Source organism: Phallusia mammillata, chromosome 6 (assembly GCF_965637545.1).
Source record: "Phallusia mammillata chromosome 6, kaPhaMamm4.hap1.1, whole genome shotgun sequence".
Lineage (NCBI taxonomy): Eukaryota > Metazoa > Chordata > Ascidiacea > Phlebobranchia > Ascidiidae > Phallusia > Phallusia mammillata.
In genome coordinates, this window is record NC_137257.1 from 4,821,160 (window position 1) to 4,841,342 (window position 20,183).

Below are 20,183 nucleotides of genomic sequence, written 5' to 3' on the forward strand. Positions count from 1 at the left end.
TACTAAGTAAATATTATGGTGCGATTAAGTGTGTTTACCAACAAACCGGCAAACCACCCTAAATATACCATCGTTAGGTGGAAGCAAAAACTGATTCAATGCAGCCTAAAGCAAGCCGCACTGCGATAAAAACAATTTTAACGGTTAAACTAGCCTGCACGCCAATTGCATAGAGCTCTAATGTGTGGATTTAACCTTTAAGGGGTTGCGGTAAAAATAGTTTTTTGACTGCTATCAGGGTAAACGCCACTGCCATTCGTGAGCAAAACCGCCTCTATTAACGACACCGAAGACCTATCTAGTGTAACATCAGACGTACATTGACATGGCAGCTGATAAGGGTTTATTTATATCACCACGGAGACAGCAGTACAAGGAAAAGGCGCATGAATGGAAAACAATGTGTATTACTTGGAATAATAGGTCCTGCTTCCTACTTAAAATAACAACATTGTTTTTTTGATTGCTTTTATTAACACAACTCTAATATGAACAATCCGACATGTTTGTGAACATTAAAATTTCTTTACTAAACAGTTTGACATGAAGTAAAGAGCAATAAGTTTATTTTTTGTTGAAAACAAAACTGCAATTCAAGTAATGTACATAGAATATGATCAAAAGACATGCATATCTTCATGCATTTTAACAAAACTATTAGATAGTGAAGTATAGGCTACAAACGTGCGGCAGATTTTTTGCCTGATAAATTGTTCCGTCGTCCCATTTAGTTAAAATGAGGTACCCGCACATTTTGAACTTTGAGAGAGTTTGAAATCAAACATATATTACAGGCACAGAGCAAAAAATATCACTAAATATTTAAAAGTATAAGGTAAGTTTTCCATTTATTGCGCCTGTTATAAAAAATGACCCTAATCCAAGCCTTAACAGCACTAACTACAGGAGAATATGCGTCAGATCAAAATTTTGAACCTTAGCGAATTCTTCCAAACTCAGCACTTTCAAAAAACTGAAACACTTTTGGAACACCTCGTCTAATACTCTGGTTGATAATCTCAATAATTTCTAAGATACAACGTATCTATTTTAAGGTACAACCATACCCTGATTTGGTTAGAAATACCTATTCACATAGGTTAACATCTAACGAAAGCTGCCAGTTGTTTCTTTTACAAAACTTATTACACTCTACTACTTATTACCCCTCTACTATAGAAAAGCACTAGTTAATTTTGGTATGTGGTAACGACAAGGCTCTTAAATTTGCGTGCCCCATACCAAAACCCAAAACGCATAAGTTCAATGAGGTTCATATGGTTGATTGCTTTACAAATTACCCAACAAGCAGTATAACAACCGCCCAGTTTCGCAAAGCGGTTTGCAAACGCACGTCAGCAAACTTAAACAACTCAGCTTTTGTTTGTTACAGCAACAATAGCAAACGAAACCTATTATGTTTCGCATTTTTAGTGACCTTAATAGTGTCTGTAAACTGTTTGTAACTAAAAATGATCGACATAACATTACAAATCGCTAACTTTGCTTGTCTGTATGCTGGTCGTAGAAACGTACAACAATTGAATGGTAAGAAACTCACCGTACATTTACAAGCTAACTTTTGCAATGGTTAACTGTACAACTGTACTACAGAAAAGAATTCTGCGTAAAAGTGGACACTCCTTAAGTAAACTCACAACTTGCTCCCTGCCATTGTGACGTTACAATAAAAATCGAACGTCTGGCTTGTGTGACGCACTCAGGTATTCCTTGTAACGCAACAAAGCAAGCAGTACGAGCTATAATATTTGTGTTGGCACGAGCGTAACGTTATGCGCCATTTCACATGTAATACGAAAAATATAACTTGGGCGTTTCCAAAGCTGGTAAGGTCCAATGGTGCAACTTTCAGAACATATACCTTTAACACCTTGAAACTGTAAATGTCCTGTTTGTGCACAATTTCGCAATAAAGTCACCATAACAAATTTGATTGTTTCTGATCTTTATCATTTTATTGCTGCTTTAATTTAGATTTACAGCTACGCATACCAATGACTACAGTCTAAACTTTTATTTTTTGATACATTTAGTCGTGTTAGTGAGATTGTTAATTGTTGTAGTGCGACTCAAATATAAAAAATAACACTTCAAATCTAGGTAAAAAGTACGTAATACCACAACAACAAATTAAAAGTGTAGACAAATCTGTTGCATTAATTATTACAAACATACATGTCACATTTTTAGAACTTTTTATTTCACCACAAAACGTACAGTTCGAAGTCAGCCTATTTGTATGTAAGAAAATTTAATTTGCTAATCTAAGATCTCGAAAACTCACAGCGAAAATACAGAATACAAATAACAACGTCAAATAACTGCAAAGTATTATGATTTCGCCCTTTGTCTTGGCGGGTAGGCAGTTAGAACTGGATTCATTGGTCGTTTTTCCTGGCCAAAGTAGTGGTCACAATTAAGCAATGGGCAGTCGCTGTATTCTATCACATAATCATAGTAAAGGGTGACACGTTGTGGATTATGTTGTGGGCCACCTTTGTACCATTCTTGAAGAGTACAGCTTGGAGGTAAACAACTCTCCTGGTGGCAATCTCTGCAAAGAGAAGCTTTTGTAATATGCCTGGGTTCACAGAGGATAAAATTGTTGGTTTTTATGACTGGATGCACTTGGCTAACCCTAACGATTTGTGGAAATCATATAATGTGGAAAAACACATCTCCTTTGTACGCATATGCTGTACTGCGTTGTACAAGCAAGCAACATATTGATATAAATGCGTATTTTCAAGCAAAAGTTATAAAACCGGTAATATAAACCAACTGTTAATATTGCAAGTCGGGTTTGACTAGATTTAGTTTTTTTTTGTTTTTACAAATGCCTTGCGACGTTTTAATTTCGTTAATCTCAAAGTAAAAAAAAATGTTACTTTACAATGTTTGATTTTGGGTTATCCGATACGAAGTGGCCGAATCCTAATTTGTGTTTTAAACATTAAACCAAAAAATATCCAAGCCTTCATATAAGCCAATATAAACGGATGTTACTTACTTGTCAGCGAATATGTTCATCTTTCCAGTAGTCACGTGGCCGACTTCACCAATCAGCTTCTGCAGCGTGGCAACGGTCATGTGGGTGTGAACAGTGACTTGAAAGTGGGCGGGGTGGCTGGTCACGTGATCAAAGGTGGCCAATCGCATGTTGAACTCCACGAATCTGCAAAGTAAAGCAAGTTACCCAAGTCAATGAAAGTGTATGTTGATGCATTGAGTTATTGTGTGGCACTTTCTAGGCCCATTTACCGCACATACATACACACAGGATTAAATGTCTTTGTTTGTCGATCCTTTAAGCATATCAGGTTTAAGGTTATGCTTTACTAAGCATGTTTGAACTGCTGTATGGGATCAAACAGACATAAGGTAATACTTTGTCATGAGACAATCCTTAAATGACTTTAGTACATTTTAACCGACACCCATCAAGCATTACAACCTGTCAACTTTGAACCCAGGCTGTGTCTAATATAACATCAAAACCTAGTTCCAAGAAACAAGTTTTCTTGTGTAAAAGCTACAAGTCAATAAATAAAAGTTGCAGACAGTGAACACTTTTTAGACGTTTTAGAAAGGTCTTATCAGGAAAGCTGGTGACAAGAGAGAGGCTGTATTGGCTAGCGTATAGATAGGCCGTACCAGCTGCACTGATGAGACCTTATACGTCAAAACAGTGTGCATAGTCTGAATTGTTCTTGCACTTACTAATTCCTCATAAACTAAGTCTAAAATTGAAATTGTGCTGATAGAGCAGGGTAACTGTTTTCGATGTAAGAAGAAGTTACCAAATGCATTTTTGTTACAGGCAAACATTTCTAAGAACAGATACACATACAACATCATACCTTGAATAATTTGCATGAAGGGGATCTCTAACAGCTTTTTTTCCACCTGCACCAGTTGTTACAATTTCTGGAACAAAATCTTCTGGTGTAAGTTTGTTGTCATCTTCATCTTTGACATCATCTCCGTCACCCTCGTCTTCGGGAAACGTCCGATTGTGAATTCCATGTTCAAAGCCACAATACTCAATAAGACCTGTGTCTTCTGGATCCAGTGTCCTTGCTAGTGCATTTATTTCAAGGTCGGTGAGTGGACAGAGAAGGTCATGCAAACCTACAAGGAAAACAAAACATGTTAATTTATATATGTTTTAATCTACAAAAATTCAACATTTATTTTTACAAATTCAAAATGTTGAATCCTGTAAGACAAGTACTGTGTTTAGTTTATAAAGTAGTGTTCATTGGGTTTTAGACACCAGTTCTAGGGTGACCTCAATAAATCCTGTCTATCAGCATTAAATGTATTATGCTGATAACGATTGGTTGTAAATCACAAGGATTTTTGTACAAGTAATATTTGATAACTTACACTTTCTGGTTAAACACAACTACTTTGGTGAGTTTGATTAAATGATAAACCAGAATCATGCTTGTTTATGTATTTTAAAAACATATTCCATGCAAAACATAAGTATTCGACCTGCTCTAAAAACATCAAATGGAACAATCCCCTCTTCTTCTTGGTCAAAGTTTTTAAATAATGTTTCCACCCGTTTCTTATTCTCAATCATCCATTTGTCTATCTTGTTCAAAAACTTTCCATAGTCATTGTCATTGCAAAGAAATGCTTCTAGTTTCTTAGCTAATTTGGCCTGCAAAAAACACATGTAGTTAGGAGTACATAGGTTAGTTTTTTGCTTGTGTGTTTTTCACCGCACTTTTGGTACTACTCGATATGTACTCCTCAAATCTTATGAGGAAATATATAAACCATTTGCGCAATAAATATATTTGTCAGAAGATATTACGGAAGTTTATACTGTGTCGACATATACAGATTGATTTTAAAAATGTTTGTGTGTTGTTTATTTGTTTTATTTCTGGTGGGTGAACAATGCCTGGGGGTGTTAACACAAATTAATGCTCTACATAAGCTGTCAAGTTGCCTGCCTATTTGCAAGTCTATTTATTTGTTTCTAAACTTTGCAAATTATTCTACACCAACAAACAGGTAATATTAGTGAATCAAACAAACTTTTAACAAAAGCTGCATAATTCGTATTTGTTAAAATTATGTAAATTGCTTATAAATACTTACAGCAGCCTTTTCTTCTTTTGTAAGTTTTACTTTTTTGGCTTTCTTTTTCTTTCCGATTCCAAGTTGTGCACCGTCACCATCTAATTCCAACACCTCACCTTCACTCTTCTTTGACGCTTTTTTAGACCTTGTAACATAAGTCAATCGGTCATGCAAATGAATATTTAAGTTAGTAGATTAAGTTTTAGCAGTAAATCATATCTGGCCATATGCTTGGTCAAAACCAGTGATACACAACCATCAAGTTTAAAAGTCTGCAAAAGGAATTTTGTGCTGCAAGAAATGTCATTATCCTGATGAAGGCGTCTTGTATAGGACGTCGAAACGTCGATTTGTTTACAATAAAACTGCTGGATGAGCAACACTTGGTTGTTATAAGTCCATAAAAGGTTTTCGTTTGATCATACAAAAACCCTACGATATTGTCAAAAAAACTCTTTTTTAGTTTAGACTGTTGCAGTTATTTCACTTTTTAAAATCGGCAAATAGTTATGCTAAGGTGAAAATAGTCATTGAGAAAATTGGTATCAAACCTAAACTATAATGTACTTACTTCTTTTTTCCCTTCTTCTTTGGCATGTTTCACCGAATGTTCAAATAATTACTTCACAAAAACTGCATTACACAACTTCTGGTAGTTGTTAAAGCGTTTATTTCTCTGCCATGGCAACTAGTGTTATAAAATTTAACGACAAACAACTAAATCATTAGTTTACCACAAAGCTCATTGTTTTTAGCGTCGGTGCGTCACGCATGGTCGATTTCGTGCGTGACAACCCAATAGAAATCACATAAAAAGCACAAAAAAATTGGACAAAATTTTTTGGAAGGACAAAAATTTACAATTTTAATCGTAATCTTCTAAATTTTGAACAAAAACTACACATATATATATCTTTTATAATAGACTGCAAATTTCTCCCGGGTACGTTGCAAATAAAACACTCAGACATAAATGGTTTCAATGTATTTTTCCATAATGAAGCAATGATTGTGGCAGCTATGTGAAGAAATTACACCACAGTATGTTTGCAAACTAAAAAAGCGACACAGCTACATTATATCGGCAAGGATTATTATCTGATTTATTTTTCTGTTATATGCATAGGTCTATGTTCCATTACAAGGAAAGATTATAATTGACAACAAAGTAAGAAGGATATATTATTATTGCGGCGATTAAAATGTAGTTGGTGCATGGCAAAAGTGACAATAGCCATTGTATAAAACATTATCGGCTAATACAAATTAATTCCATGAAGAAAAATAGGCCATATATTAACGATTTTGTAAAACTCGCGTTTGTGCAAAACAATTACCGTTATTGCGATGTTTACCACTTTATGAGGCAAAAAAATGATACCTCAAATACGTGATGTGAATAACTTCAGTTAAAATAAATTACTGTACAAATTGAGATGAACTTATGAGAATGAAAAAACTTTGCAAATGTTATGTTCATTGCTGTCGAACCCAATTGGCCAGTAGGCTTATAGCCTCGACCGTAGGAGCACAGTTTTCACTGAGGAAGGATTCGGGTAGCATTTTTTGAAGACCGATTTTCTCACTGGCTTTTAAAGCTTTTGTACCTAAAAACAAAAGACATGGATATTGTTTATTTGTTTCATTTTTATCCCCTGTGGACGGTGAACGCCTGAATTAATTTCAAAAGAGTCCACCATCGAGCTGGCTTTTTATTGCAAATATGCTGGATCATTTTTAGTTGAGTTTTTGATTTGGGAGGTTGGTGACTTCAATGGGTTAGTCCAACCCATCAGTTTCTCTGGGTTGGAGCAATGCCGCTTTGGTGAAACACAAAATGGTCGACATGGGATTGGAACCACCACCTAGTGAACACCTGCTAACCATTAGGCCTCCTTTTCGAATAATATACCAGTATTTCCTCTATTTTTTATGTGGACATACACCAGCTATCGGATTAAACCTAGGGCCATGTGCATAGTTTCTTATGCTTTGAAAATTTGGAAACAGGCCGCAATTCCCTAGCTTGGGCTTAAAGGAGGAATTGCTTAACAACCTGTTTAGTAAAGACAGGCGTAGATAGTATTCAGTAGGGAGAAACGACGTTTTCTAGGGTTTCTTAACCGGGAAAATCGACTAACACCATACCTCACGGGAGACCCACATTTAGCCAATTTTCGATAGGGGGCTCAAAGAGCACTTTTCACATTTCAAACTTTATATCTCCAAAAATGCTCACGGTTAGGGCTATTAGGGTCGGGTTAAGGTATTTACTTTTTGAAATTTAATAACACTAGCAAACGAAATCCAACCCCTCTTTAGCCGCTAAATAAATAATTCAGCTCATTACGCCACCTATCGAAAATTAGCTAAATTTGGGTCTCCTGTGAGGTATGGTGTTAATTGTTCTAAGTTACCTCTTAACCGAGTATTAAAATGTTACTTATTGCTTTAACAAATTTAACCGACCATTCTTGTTATGAATCCTTGACTAAAGCCCTAAAGGCACACATACTGGTTTTTGGCTTTACTGTAAAATTTGTTGGTCAACTAAAACACACCCACCGTCAAAATTAACGTAACAAAGTCGGACGGTGAGTTCTTCAGGTGGATGCAGGTACGCAGGTCCACCGGCCATCAGCTGTAAACGACAAATCGTTATGGTTATGGTTTAAAACAGGGAGTCGAATCGCGTATTATATGGGTTCAGGTTCGGTTCGGTTCCACTTTATTTTCGTTAAAAGGGGTTCGGGTACAGGTTTTAAAAAATATATTTTCGGGTTCGGGTTTTGTTCCGATTCGGGCAAATTACCCGGTCCGAACCGGTTTGCGGTTTTTAAATCAGTTTAAATCCCCTTCCGTTTAATTTTAATTCAACCCATCGGGCCTTATCAAATTCCAACAGAAATTGACCGTGAACTGTCAGCTTTACACGTCCTTTAGCTGTTATGTCGTTTTTTTTTGGAAAAAAAATACAAAATGTAATACAGACTGCATTTTTTTACTGGTTTGGTTCCGGTTTGGGTCCAACGCCAAACTAAATATAGAATTCAACTCCGGTTCGGGTTTTTAGGAAATCGTAATTAGCGGTTCGGGTTAGGTACGGGTTTATTGAAATAAACCACTCAAACCGGTTTGCAGGTTGGAGTTCAGTTCCGGTTCGACTCCTTGGTTTGAAACAATGAGTTTTCAAACTTAATTTCATGTATTGTGTCACATTTACCTAGCGTAACAGCCCAAGATTGCATAAAACGAGCTTTAATTCGGGTTTGATTTCACACTCCCGTCTCATTTATTCCGCAATTTTATAAGCTGTTGGACTAATCTGGGCTTAATTTTTTTTAAAATTCGTTCAAAACCCTAACAGTTTTTTTTCACATCACTCACCGCCACTCCTGTATCTTTCAATATTGCCTCGCACATTTGGGCTCCGGTTCGAATGCCACGCGAGGCGAGCTTGTCCCGGATCACACAGAAGTCAGGAAATATGTAATAACCCGAGTTTGACATGTGAACTTTGACCCCGGCTGAACGAAGAGTCCTGCTCAAAAACACGTGACCAAAAATTAGAGTTTTTCATTTTTTTTCCTGAAATTAAACAAATGTTTTTTTAACGCGAAATCAATCTGGCCAATCAGTGATTTACGTTGCACACCAAAACTATGGATTTTTGGATAAAATTCCCCAGTACATGAAAACAACTTTACGAAGGGGTCTCAAACCTTCTTGCACAAAATGATTAATTGTTATAACATTCGATCAGCCAAGTCGTCGCGCCCAAAACAAAGATTAATCTACAAATAGCACGATTGCGTTTCACGTTCTTTGTGGAATTGACAGGCAGGTACATAAATCGTGTATGAATTACGCACATCACACACGGACTTAGGTATGTCGTTTTCTTTTTGTCTAGTCAACACACCGGAACTAACGTATTGCGTAACCTGACAGACTTATAGCTTTTCTTATATAAGTCGTCTTTTATCCCAATTTTACAACTTTTTAATTAATCGTATTGTAACCCACATTACCTACTTTTACAAGTTTTTTTTTTTTTTAGTTTGACCGGTTTTTACGCAAATTTTTACTTTAATGAGTTAAACAAATAGATAGAATTTTACCCTAGATTTACAATTTTTAAGTATTACAAATTGCTCGTATTATGAAGCAAAACCCAAAATTTCGTAAGCTTTAAAAATTGGTTGTGATTTACGCAAATAGAAGTTTCTATTAGGCAGTATTGGACCGTAAATGTAGGTAAAAAACTTAAAAACTACTGGACAACATTCTAATAATACAAAGTTTTTGAAACCTACCTGCAACAGAACTGCGCTACCTCGTGTAAGATCCTTTTACAATGTTGAACGTACGATTTTGCGTTGTCGTCAAATTTCATCAACTGAACAAACATCTTATTGTTAACAAACAAACACAAATGCAAACGTCACAATACATCCATTACTTTTGGTAAAAATTTGAAAGCTAATTCCCAGCAGTGCAAAAAAGCATGTTTATTTCGCTTGGTGAAAGAAAACATAGCGACACAATTGCATTAAAACAATCACCAAGCCGGAAATAGCTGCGCACCTTCGAAACGTTATTGAGCGCACAAAAGTGGACACAATTGGTGGATAATAATGACTGAACACGCTGCAGCTACACCGTACTGTAAATTAATTGCTAAAACCAATAAAAAGTCCTTAAAAGACCTATTGAAAGGACCATTTTGCCATCCTGACAATTGTTGTTCGAATTTACACAGTTGTTGGTACTTACTACGTCTAATTTACAAAAACATAGAATTTACCGATACGGCGGCGTATTGAACTGGCGCACTCGCACACGTGTAAGTTTGGCTTGCAGCGCTTGCCACAGCTTCCCCAACCTCTGTGAAAATAAAAATACCTGCTTAAACAGTGTACATGGTATGCAAACTTAGTTATTTGACCAATGCATGTATTGTTATGCACAGAAAAGTTTACTTTCTAATTTTCACGTTAAAATCGGTTTTTTTATGGACTTTAGGCAGTGACTGCTTTAAAAAACTTTAACAAAAATGTCGTTCAACGTTTAAAAAACTTTGTTAAACCATGTATTCTAGTTGACGGCACATAGGTTGTTAAAATCCTGCCTAATTCGAACAAGTAAATCAAAGTTGTTAGTTGGACGGGCTTTGCAAGCCCGGTTCGAAATCACGCTTGAATAAAACCTTTTTCGGGCCTGATTTCACACTTTGCCACATTTGTCTCGTAATGTTTAAAAACTGATCTTTCAGGCCTAATTCGGGATTTAGGATCAAATTTTTGGGTTTGTCCAGGGTTTTGGGCTAGAACTTTCGGGCTTGGGGTCGCTGGCACCAAGAAAGTAAAGGCAAAGTACCCACGTAAGCAGTGGTGCTAAATACCGCATGTTATCACAAGGTAGGAAGTTGCAAAGGACTTGAATATGCTTATGCATAAATTTTAATTTGCGGACTTTTGAAAGCGCTGACAGTTAGAGCTGTTCGGGTTGGGTGAGGATTTGTTATTGAAATAATACTAGAATCTGGTTTAATTTACCCTTGTTGTGGCTTGTATTCTCATAGTTCACAGTTCACACCAGAGTTGTAGGTCGGGCCGGGTTTCGGACTTTGATTCGAGCCTGGCTTTACACTCTGTGTCAGCATATCTTTGAATAAATTTAACTGGCAGCTGAGCGCTGGACCTGACCTAATGACAAACAGCACTAACACGGCCACGGCTTGTTCAAGGCCAATTGTGTATGATTGTCTATTGTGTTTTGTTGTCTTGGTCTTCCCTAAGGCTTCGATGTATAGGCCTGTCAATCAAACTTTCGGGCCTAAACGGGAGTTTTAAAAACGATTTGGGTTCGGGCCGGGTTTCGGGATAGTACTTTCGGGTTCGGGCTCTAATTTCAGGCCCGTTTACAACTCTGGTTCACACATCATGCGGTAACATGTGCTATTTAGTAACGCCCGCACGCAAGTATCCAGTTGCTATATACAGTATACATGATGTGCCTTCGAAGTCATAACAATTAAGAAGGAAGGTGTGACGTCAAACACAGAAACAATGCAACGTCGAACCGCAAAACACAATTAGTTAACGTTAATGGGAACAATAGCGGATATAGCATGGGTGCATGGTTATTCGACAATGCGCACATATTCGGTGGCAGGATGTAATTTGCCAATACAAGTGTTGTTTAATGAATGCGATACATTATTTAACATCGCTGTAATGTTCAAAATGGGTAAGCGCTTTTCTTATGTAATGCAGGTGTAACCTTGTAAAATTCCTTTGGAAATCATCAAACCCTCTTCAAGAGCTTTGTTAATATTAATTGCGTGAGAGACTCTATCCTGCGTATTTATTCGTTAGCAGCAAATTTTTCCAAATACAAATCCACTTATTATTCAAAAAGAAATCCCTTAAGTTGTACAATTTATTGCCATTTTTTATCAAAACTGGCCGAAAGACAGAGTTGCCAATAAATATCACCACTCCAACTCTATAACAAAGACACTATTCCTTTTGAAGTGCTACTCTTTAACGAAAAAATACATTTACACACATATAGGCATATAACATGGCAAGATACCTTGTAATTCTTGTGGATAAAGGTGATAACCAAGTCGCCAACCGCCACAGCTCGCCCATTTCGATATCCCTGAACTAAGAACGCTTCCTTCAGGGTAAAACTGTCATTGTAAATGTATATTTTTAATTAAGTAAGTTTAATTAACGTACTTTGGCATAGGCCTGGTCCAGAAACTGTCTTTTTGGCCATTTTTTTACGATTTCTAAATAGTAAAACAGTTAACTGCTGAAATTATGCACCTTTCTTGTATAATAGCGCATTTTTACACTTTTTTGAACATTCTGTTTTTTTTATCCATAATAATTAACGTTATTTTGTACTGTGACTAATACAGTAGCAATAGCGATTTAGAAGAGCTTTATATTGTACTTAACGTCAGAAAGTTGACATGACGAGCAAAAGCACAAAACTTACTTTTGCTAGAGAGACGTGGCTGTCGTTGAACGAGAGTTGGGCATAAATTTCATCACATACCACCAGTAGATTGTGTTTGCGAAACACCACACTGCAAACAATGAGCCGAATATTACTTTAGGCTATAATAGCGTTGAGGCAAGCACAAAGCAAACATCTACTTGAACCTAAACCCCTTCGTCCCAGGGTTTATGTTTGCCTAAAAATTTTTTAACACTTTTTGCATTAAAACAACATACAATTTTTTTGTTATTATTAAAACGTTTCGGCAAATGCTCATGCCATCATCAGTGTTTTGGGTTGTGATTTTCAGAATTACCACTAAAAGCATTGTTCATAAATTTTTAGAAGAATTAATATCGTTCATGAAAAATATGCAAGCAATAAGCAAGTTATTTATAAATTATTGTGAAACTCTTTAGAATTGTTTGCAGAAGATATGTGTGCAGGAATATTAAAGCTGATTTTTGCGTCAGGGTTTCTAAGACTGGCTACCGAAACAAAATATAAATTATTATCAGTATTTGCCAAAAACTTTGATTACATTCCCTTTGTATTATTAAAAAATGTCATCACTAATTACTATTTTTAGCAAGTTTTGCAATTGTGCCTGAAAAATAGCTTTAAGCTAATGTGCTCATGTAAAATATTTGTTGCATTAAATGACTCTAGCCATTTCAAATTACCTTAGTGCTTCTAACTCCTCTCTTGTGTATGAAGCTCCAGCTAAAATGTAATAATCCTCTGCCCTAAGTGACTAAATAATCTAATACTACACAATGGCCTATTGCAGTGGTTCCCAACCAGGGAGGAATTCCCCCCTAGGGAGGAATTTAACGAGTTCAGGGGAGGAATTTCATAAAAACTGTAAAAAAATTTACATTGGAAAATACAGAATATTTTTGTTTTTACATTATTATGTCCATTATAATTTGGACCCGGTTCACATTTGGAACCGGTTGTAAAGGATTCTGAAACAGACATCCCTAATTATAAGGTCTATTTCAAATTGCTATATTTTTTTATGTCAATCTGTGTTGGTTTTTCGTCTTATGGGGAGGAATGAATAGTTCGAAAATGGGCGAAGGGAGGAATGTAACAAAAAAGGTTGGGAACCACTGGCCTATTGCAATAATTAACAGTCATTTCAGTTTATAACTAGAAGGGTGGCTTAGCACATATTGCCCTTGCATATACACCTATTTTAAACATTAATATATTTCCTACACTTATTCTATATTGAGTCCCAGCCACTGTCATTTATAACCTTGGTTGTTTCTGCAGGCAGAAACACATGGGTCCCCACATATGCAGAGTTGTAAATAATGCATTTCAAGCAATTGCTATGAGAAAGTTTGGTATTGTAACACCAAACAGATTGATCAGTACTGTGCATAAATAAAAATGCTGTTGTTACATTTATTTTAATAAAAGTTATTACTTAATTTTGTGGGCACCTTAGAAAAGGCAGTCAAACTTTTTTTAAATTTTGGTCACAAGAAAATTTTATTTGGTTTCAAATGGTTTTTGCTTTGAGGCTAGACACTCACTTGGATTATCAGGATTGACGAATATCAAAACGCTTCTCTCCTTGACAATATTTTCTTCAAACAACTAAAAAAATAAATACAATAAACCTTGTTAATTGGGTCTGGGATTTGGCGAAGATCCCGATCAACTGATGTTGATTAACTCAAGCCTTACCACAGTACAAATCATCACAATGGATTTTTTTGTAATTTTTTTTACAATTTAATATCAAATATATTTTTGTTCTCAACATTTTTACTTTTGAACCCATATTCACAATATTGCTTATTAAAAAAGAAGCTATTCGCCACAAACATCAGCTCAAAAGAATTATTGTACTGTTTTATGTGCTGTCAATCCAATTTTACAAAAATTTAGTGTTGTGTAAGCCCTAACGTAGACATAAAATTAGTTTATTATGTCTACTTGAAAACAGAGCAGTTGCAAAAACACTCACATTATTCAGTTTTTTAGGTGTCAGCTTCCAACTTTCTTCAAAAGTTGTTTCAATCATAAAAACGTTATGTTGCGACAAAATTGACTGAGGTTTGTATGTTGTCCATGTTGGTGACAGAAGAATCACATCTAATCATGCACACGTTTGTTGTGAAATTTGTTTGTTATGCAACAATGATTTCATACCTGATCCAGTGACACACATGAGAAGAAAAATGAGTTCTTTAGAACCTGGACCAACCACAATATTGTCAGGTGAAAAATGATCTAGTCCATCTTCCGTCTTGTGGTAGGTGCAAATAGCACTCCTAAGTTCAGGAATGCCTAAAATGTTACTAGTGAGTGCAATTTAGCAAAAATAAACTTGTACCTCAAGTTTATTGCACAATTAAAAAACATATGCTAATATGACTAAGTGAATTATGTAAACAAGCAACACTTTTTATCATTGTTTTATTTTGCACCATTGATATAATAAAAACTTACTAGTTGTTATTACATTTTAAAATCTCTATTTTGTTAAAATGCACAGACCCTTTATTGAATTTTTTTAAATATTTTTTAAGGAAAAACAAAGTATTCAATATACGCAATAAAACAGTAACAAGTTAAAATTTTTTATGGTTCTTAGCTACCTCTCATTGACAAATACTGTCCATTGTGGGCATTAGCTTTAAATTCTTCTTGTGCAAAGGCTGGAATGGGAAATGGTGACTGACCAAATCCCAGGTGGAAAACTTTCGTGCCATTTTTCTGCAAGGATCTAAAAAAAAACACAAAACCATAAAATCCCAATTGTATATTTAAACCGTCAAAACTCAAAACATAAAAACTGCACATACAAAAAAGCGTTAACATGGGCATTTCATATGCCCATCCAATTTATAAAACTTAAAATAAAACCCACACAAAATAGAATAAACAATATAGCTTAATAAAAACAATTTATTTATTGTAACACAACCGTTTTATTCATACTTAATTCTTTCGTTGAAGTGTAAGTTTGATGCTGGTTTGTAGTCTTGCAAGTCTTTGCGAAGAAAACTTGTCATTTTATATGTTTACAGCTTTGCCCACACAAAACAACAACAAACGCTTAGAAGTTATTGCAACTACAACTGCAGAAAAAACGATATCTTTTACAATCATACATTACAGTTAGGTGTTTTTCAATGCATAGCAGTTGGTTGTTGGCTTGTTGCCGATGTTGAATGTACAGCCACGGGAAACTGTATTTTAAAAACAATTGTGTAGTTTCCGGTGAGTCACTAATTACCATGGCAACTATGAGGTCGCGTTTACCGCCTTTACTTATCGTTATCGAACTGCCTACTACAATAAAACTATGCATATTTAGTAAGCATATAAAATAAAACATACCGTATTTACTCGATTGTAAGCCGCGGCTTATATTGTTTTTTTACCTGCTGTTTATGCGGTTTATAATCGGGTGCGGCTTACAATCGAGGGCGGCTTACGTTTTTTTAACACCTTAACATGCGGCTTTCAATCGAGGGCGGCTTACAATGGAGTAAATACGGTAACGCTCTGTTAACAACGCTTCTTTACTTCTCTGCAAAACATTACAAGACGAAACTACTGAACCGTGCGACAGCAAACCGATATGATTGGTTGGAATAGGCGTCTTGAAGTGGGCGGTACCATCCACCTCCAAACGTTTCAGCTGTAAGATTTTTTGCAATCCTTACGTTTTAAGCTTGTTGTGAAACAAAACTGCATTGTTTTGAAGTATAGTAACGCACTGCAGTCAAACCTATTCGCTAGAAAACTTGCTCTTGAACACAATTTATCATTTTCCCAACTCTGATAATCAAATCGTGGGCTACGTTGGACAGTGCGGGTTCCGTAGGCGTTTGATTACCTGACCATATCGCATCAGCTTTGCGGGCCAAGAGCCGTGATTCGCTAATTTCCTCTCCGCTCAGCCGTGTGCGGATATACTCAGGCAATCGCTCTAAAAACAGTTGTTAGAAAACAAAACATTCCTTTGCATCAAAGCGGGTGGCATTCTGTCGCCCAAAGGAGGCATGTGAAGTAACCGCATGGCCCTCTGCGGGCGCGAAAGACAAAAAGTTTCTACCAAATGTGCCTTGATAGTCTCGTATTTGTCTGCGTCTGGCGGGTTTTCTAGCAGGTCAATAAGACGGTTTGCTGTGTCCTGATGCAGAGCCGAAACGACATAATAGCACTTCGTTAGATCTCCTGCAATGCGTTTTAGAGCGAACTGTGCCTCCGCTTGCTCAAACCAAACTCGTGGCTGAGCTGTCCAAAACGTGGGTAACTTTACTGCTACAGCGTTCTCTGAGTTTGTGGCTTCTGTCATAATGCAAAAATAACGTTTTTGCACGCTTGGGGTCACCAAATGTAGCGAGGTGTTTATTCGAGGTACATCGTAATAGAATAACACAAAGAGCGAATACGCCGCATAAGACGAGAGTCGAATGCAATCTGTCCGGTTCGCTGTAGTATGAAAGCACACGATAACGGTAGTGAGAGAGGCCGCTACAGGCTAATTTTTTTTTACATGGCACTGTGGCCCATTTGCAAATGACTCATTCGCAACCTGCTCAGGCATCCACTACTATAAGGCCATAGCCCGTCGGTTGGTTGATTAATACACTGTTCTGTGTGGACATCCGCACAAAAACCAATAGGCTGTCATTGACTTCCCGTTAATACCTATGACTGTATTGTAAGCACATAAATTCCACAAACGAGTTAAGACAAATATTAACCGAACACTATTATTAAGATAGGTATAAAAATATAAGCTCTTTTAACCAGCTGTATTCTGTGACTATACATCGATATCTTTTTTGTTGACCTTTATTTTCCTTGCCCATATCATACTTTTCCCTGTCCATGATGTCATGCACCAGTTAATTTTGAAAAAGAATGCCCTAATGTTTGATTGATGTCTGCACTGCTCCCTTCCCAACAGGTGTTGTATCATTCAAATCTTTTTCATAAAATCGCACTGGAAAAACATGATTTTCTGGCGTGATTGATGCACATTACTAGAACAAAGTGGTTGCCAATCAGTTTATGAGGGTAGAGCTACTAACAAAGAGCTTGGGCTGGCCCTCGCCCTGGGAATTTCTGGTAGGTGGCGCAACAGAGCATAGGCGTTTATGGTGCTGTTACAGCAATTTGGGTTTATGGCAAGAATAATTGCTGAGTCAGCACCATAAACGCCTATGCTCTTTTGCGCCACCTACCAGAAGTTCTTAGGGCGGGGGCCAGCCCAAGCTCTTTGTTAGTAGCTCTACCGTTTATGAGGCGACAAGTTGGTCACGTGAAATCATGACGTAAACAAATATTTTTAAAGACAAAATTTACACGATATAACATTTCTTAACGGTTGAAAGTGCAAAAACTTTAACGCAAAATTACTATTTGTGCGACTGAATGAATTCCACGAGGACCAGCAACATGAAAATAATTGTCTCTTTAAAAATATGAGTCCACGTGGTATTGGATATAATGTGTTTCTTGTGGTCCGGATTAAACAATTTAATCTCCATGGCGATAATTTTAACTGAGATGTTTCTTCAAGCAGTTGTGTTTGGGTCTGGCCTGAATTGTTTTTTTATTATTATTTTTAAGTAACAGTGTTTTAAATAGTAAGCAAATAGAATAAGTTTTGTTTCTGTTTCAGAGAATGCTTACAGTTACAGTATTTTTGTACATTTGTAGAAAGTTACAAAATATTTTGAGTTTACAAACGTTGCAAAAATTTAGTATATGAAACTATGAATAAATATTTTTTCTACTCAAATTTTGAATTTTTTGTTTATCTAAATAAAATAGAAAAATAACTTACATTTTTAATGTTTGTGGTGTTAAATAGTTTGCATGCATATTTATTGTAATATTAATGATCTTGTTTTAAGTTATGTTGACATAAACCACCCATCATTTATGATCATGAAATATCAGTTTTTTAGTTAACAGGTTTGCACAAATCCTAGTATCTCCATTATGGAAGATGACAGAAACTCTCAAAGTGATCAAACAAAAAAAGCGAAGCCCAAAAAGAATCTTGCAGATGCCACACATATTCTCAAAAGAGTTGCTTTGCAGCGATACAGAGAAAAACATGCTGGCGAAAATTCAGATTACGAGTTTCCTTCCACATCAAAACCATATATTGAAATACCAAAAGCTGAACATACAAATAAGCAGCCTTCAAGCCATGATAGTTTAGAAGCAGAACATGTAGCTAAAGCAGACCCAAATAAACAACCTTTTGAAGAAAAATTTGATGTATCTGATACGCATGACAGTTTAGGTCAACCAGATGAATTTAAAGCAAAAGAAACACAAGATGAAAATTTGACAGAAAAGCCTGAAGAGGGTATTGAAATAAAAAATCAAAATTTGCCAGAAAATGATGAAGAGGGTCATGAAACTGCACCAGAAATTGTGTGCAAAAAGAATTTTATACCGGAGCCATTTCAAAAAGAGTTTGATGGTGCTGATCAACAAAACAAAAACCTAGAAGAAAACCCAAGCGAAGATTCAGAGTTTAAATCGTTGAATGAAAATAACAGTTTGCATGATGATGATAATGCCACTGAAAATGATAATAGTTCAGACACAAGCCCTGATAATGAATATTATTTGCTTGATGATGATAAGCAAGCATTGGAAGATAATCTTGATAAGCAAGCATTGGAAGAGGAAGAAACAACACCACAACTGCATGTTAGGTTTGAAACACCCACAAATGAGAAAGTGGTTTCATCCAATGTCACTACACCAAGCGCAGTTGATGACTGTCCAGTTGCAAATCTGGATGAACCTATTGAGCCAAACAAACATGAAGGGCCAGAGACAGAGGTTGTTGATTTGATTAACAAAGATTTAGATAGCTCAGTATGTTCTTCATCAGTGTCATCTTTGTCTGATGATGAAGTTAAAATGTATTCTGATAAAGAGAGCTTGAAAGAAAAGTTAGAAAAACCCGATTTTGATGAAGACCACATCCAATCCAATTTCATTCTGTCTGAAGATAAAGACATTTATGATACATCCTCTGTCAGTTCTGAAGATTCTGGAAATGTTGGAGTCTTGGATGGTACAAGCAAATGCGGCTGCTACTGCATGCTGGCACTGTCAAGGATTTGGCTTTTAATTTGTCATTACACATGCATGTATGTACATAACAAATCAAATTTATCACACTGTATGCTATGTCAATTTGAGAATAAAATGCACTTTTCAAAAAATGATTTATCTATATATGTATAAATTTTATGTTATGCACAGTAACTAATTTCAAATGTTGTCATACTTAAACAAACACCATTGAAAACTAATACCGCTGTTCAAACAAAGTACCTCATGAAATTCTTTGCACTTTCTCATCAATCAATTGCATGTACGCACATTTTTTTCTTTGTATATTATTGTTCATACTGTCCATTTTTTTTTATCAATCATATATATTGTAAAGCATGGGTATGCACTGAAAATCATCATTGTTCTTCTGTGGCTGCAACATCACTTGACCATCTGAGATTTAATTTGTCAGATTTTTGATTCATTTATTTTTGCACTTTCACTGTCATGTTCTTGCTTTGTGTATTATTCATTCATCAAGACATTTGCAGTCTTGTTTTTTTTTACAAAGGCTTTTGGTAATTATTCACCTGTTCACAGCTAAATATCTTTAATTCAGGATAAATACAGATGATTTTGGTTAACGCCCTAATTTGTATAAGTTTATGCACTATTTACAGTTTGAAAAATATTGTTGTAAATTTGTGAAAAAAACTTATTGGTGGTTAACCAAAATCATCTACATTTATATTTTCAACAATGAAATGCATTATGATATAATTCTAAGGGTTCAGAAAATCACACTTTTAAACGTGCATGAGCAGCTGAATTTTGTGGAATAAAGCTTATGTTTAAATAAAAAATACTTATTAAATGACATTTTTCCATTTCAACAGACATACCTAGCCCTACTGAAAGTGAAAAGTTGCAAAAGAGGAAAATGGCGTCTGAAGAGAAAGATGCTGATATGAGTAAAG

At 35.9% G+C, this 20,183-nt stretch overlaps 3 protein-coding genes and 1 long non-coding RNA gene across 5 annotated transcripts in view; 2 read left to right on the forward strand and 2 right to left on the reverse strand.

The window, feature by feature from the left end:
• Positions 1-2,020: 2,020 nt before the first annotated feature.
• On the reverse strand, positions 2,021-5,892 carry LOC145233587 (uncharacterized). Its single transcript, XM_080098342.1, has 6 exons — positions 5,693-5,892; positions 5,140-5,266; positions 4,522-4,693; positions 3,882-4,152; positions 3,032-3,196; positions 2,021-2,575 (listed from the first exon to the last, which is right to left on the reverse strand). Exons 1-6 carry the CDS (start codon positions 5,716-5,718, stop codon positions 2,353-2,355), a joined length of 984 nt encoding a protein of 327 aa, XP_079954468.1. The 5' UTR covers positions 5,719-5,892; the 3' UTR covers positions 2,021-2,352.
• LOC145233589 (uncharacterized) lies at positions 3,193-4,843 on the forward strand. Its single transcript, XR_013861140.1, has 2 exons — positions 3,193-3,402; positions 3,842-4,843. It is a non-coding gene; the product is annotated as an uncharacterized LOC145233589 (long non-coding RNA).
• Positions 5,893-6,091: 199 nt separating the features above from the next.
• On the reverse strand, positions 6,092-15,244 carry LOC145233744 (aspartate aminotransferase-like). Its single transcript, XM_080098516.1, has 13 exons — positions 15,100-15,244; positions 14,757-14,884; positions 14,308-14,445; positions 14,123-14,250; positions 13,686-13,749; positions 12,822-12,861; positions 12,136-12,226; positions 11,722-11,821; positions 9,929-10,008; positions 9,438-9,520; positions 8,509-8,662; positions 7,687-7,762; positions 6,092-6,728 (listed from the first exon to the last, which is right to left on the reverse strand). The coding sequence occupies exons 1-13, from the start codon at positions 15,171-15,173 to the stop codon at positions 6,598-6,600; spliced, it is 1,287 nt and encodes a 428-aa protein (XP_079954642.1). The 5' UTR covers positions 15,174-15,244; the 3' UTR covers positions 6,092-6,597.
• A 2,808-nt stretch (positions 15,245-18,052) lies between these two features.
• LOC145232442 (cilia- and flagella-associated protein 44-like) overlaps positions 18,053-20,183 on the forward strand; it is a 28,234-nt gene continuing 26,103 nt past the window's right edge. The window contains exons 1-2 of one of the 2 annotated variants that reach the window (XM_080097065.1): positions 18,053-19,222; positions 20,103-20,183. In XM_080097065.1, the coding sequence (XP_079953191.1) occupies positions 18,124-19,222; positions 20,103-20,183 (1,180 nt within the window). In that variant the 5' untranslated portion in view covers positions 18,053-18,123. Of the gene's footprint in view, positions 19,223-19,249; positions 19,299-20,102 lie in introns of those variants that run through there. The other variant, XM_080097066.1, reaches the window with a different exon arrangement.

Excerpts from the sequence above, each read along its gene's own strand:
- LOC145233587 (XM_080098342.1), bottom strand. The coding sequence starts at position 5,718 with ATGCCAAAGAAGAAGGGAAAAAAGAA. Across the intron at positions 5,267-5,692 it reads AAGAAGAAGGGAAAAAAGAA|GTCTAAAAAAGCGTCAAAGA; the intron begins GTAAGTACATTA and ends TTATGTTACAAG. Across the intron at positions 2,576-3,031 it reads ATGAACATATTCGCTGACAA|AGATTGCCACCAGGAGAGTT; the intron begins GTAAGTAACATC and ends TTCTCTTTGCAG.
- LOC145233744 (XM_080098516.1), bottom strand. The coding sequence starts at position 15,173 with ATGACAAGTTTTCTTCGCAAAGACTTGCAAGACTACAAACCAGCATCA. Across the intron at positions 14,885-15,099 it reads CACTTCAACGAAAGAATTAA|ATCCTTGCAGAAAAATGGCA; the intron begins GTATGAATAAAA and ends GTTTTTTTTTAG. Across the intron at positions 7,763-8,508 it reads TGAAAGATACAGGAGTGGCG|CTGATGGCCGGTGGACCTGC; the intron begins GTGAGTGATGTG and ends TGTCGTTTACAG.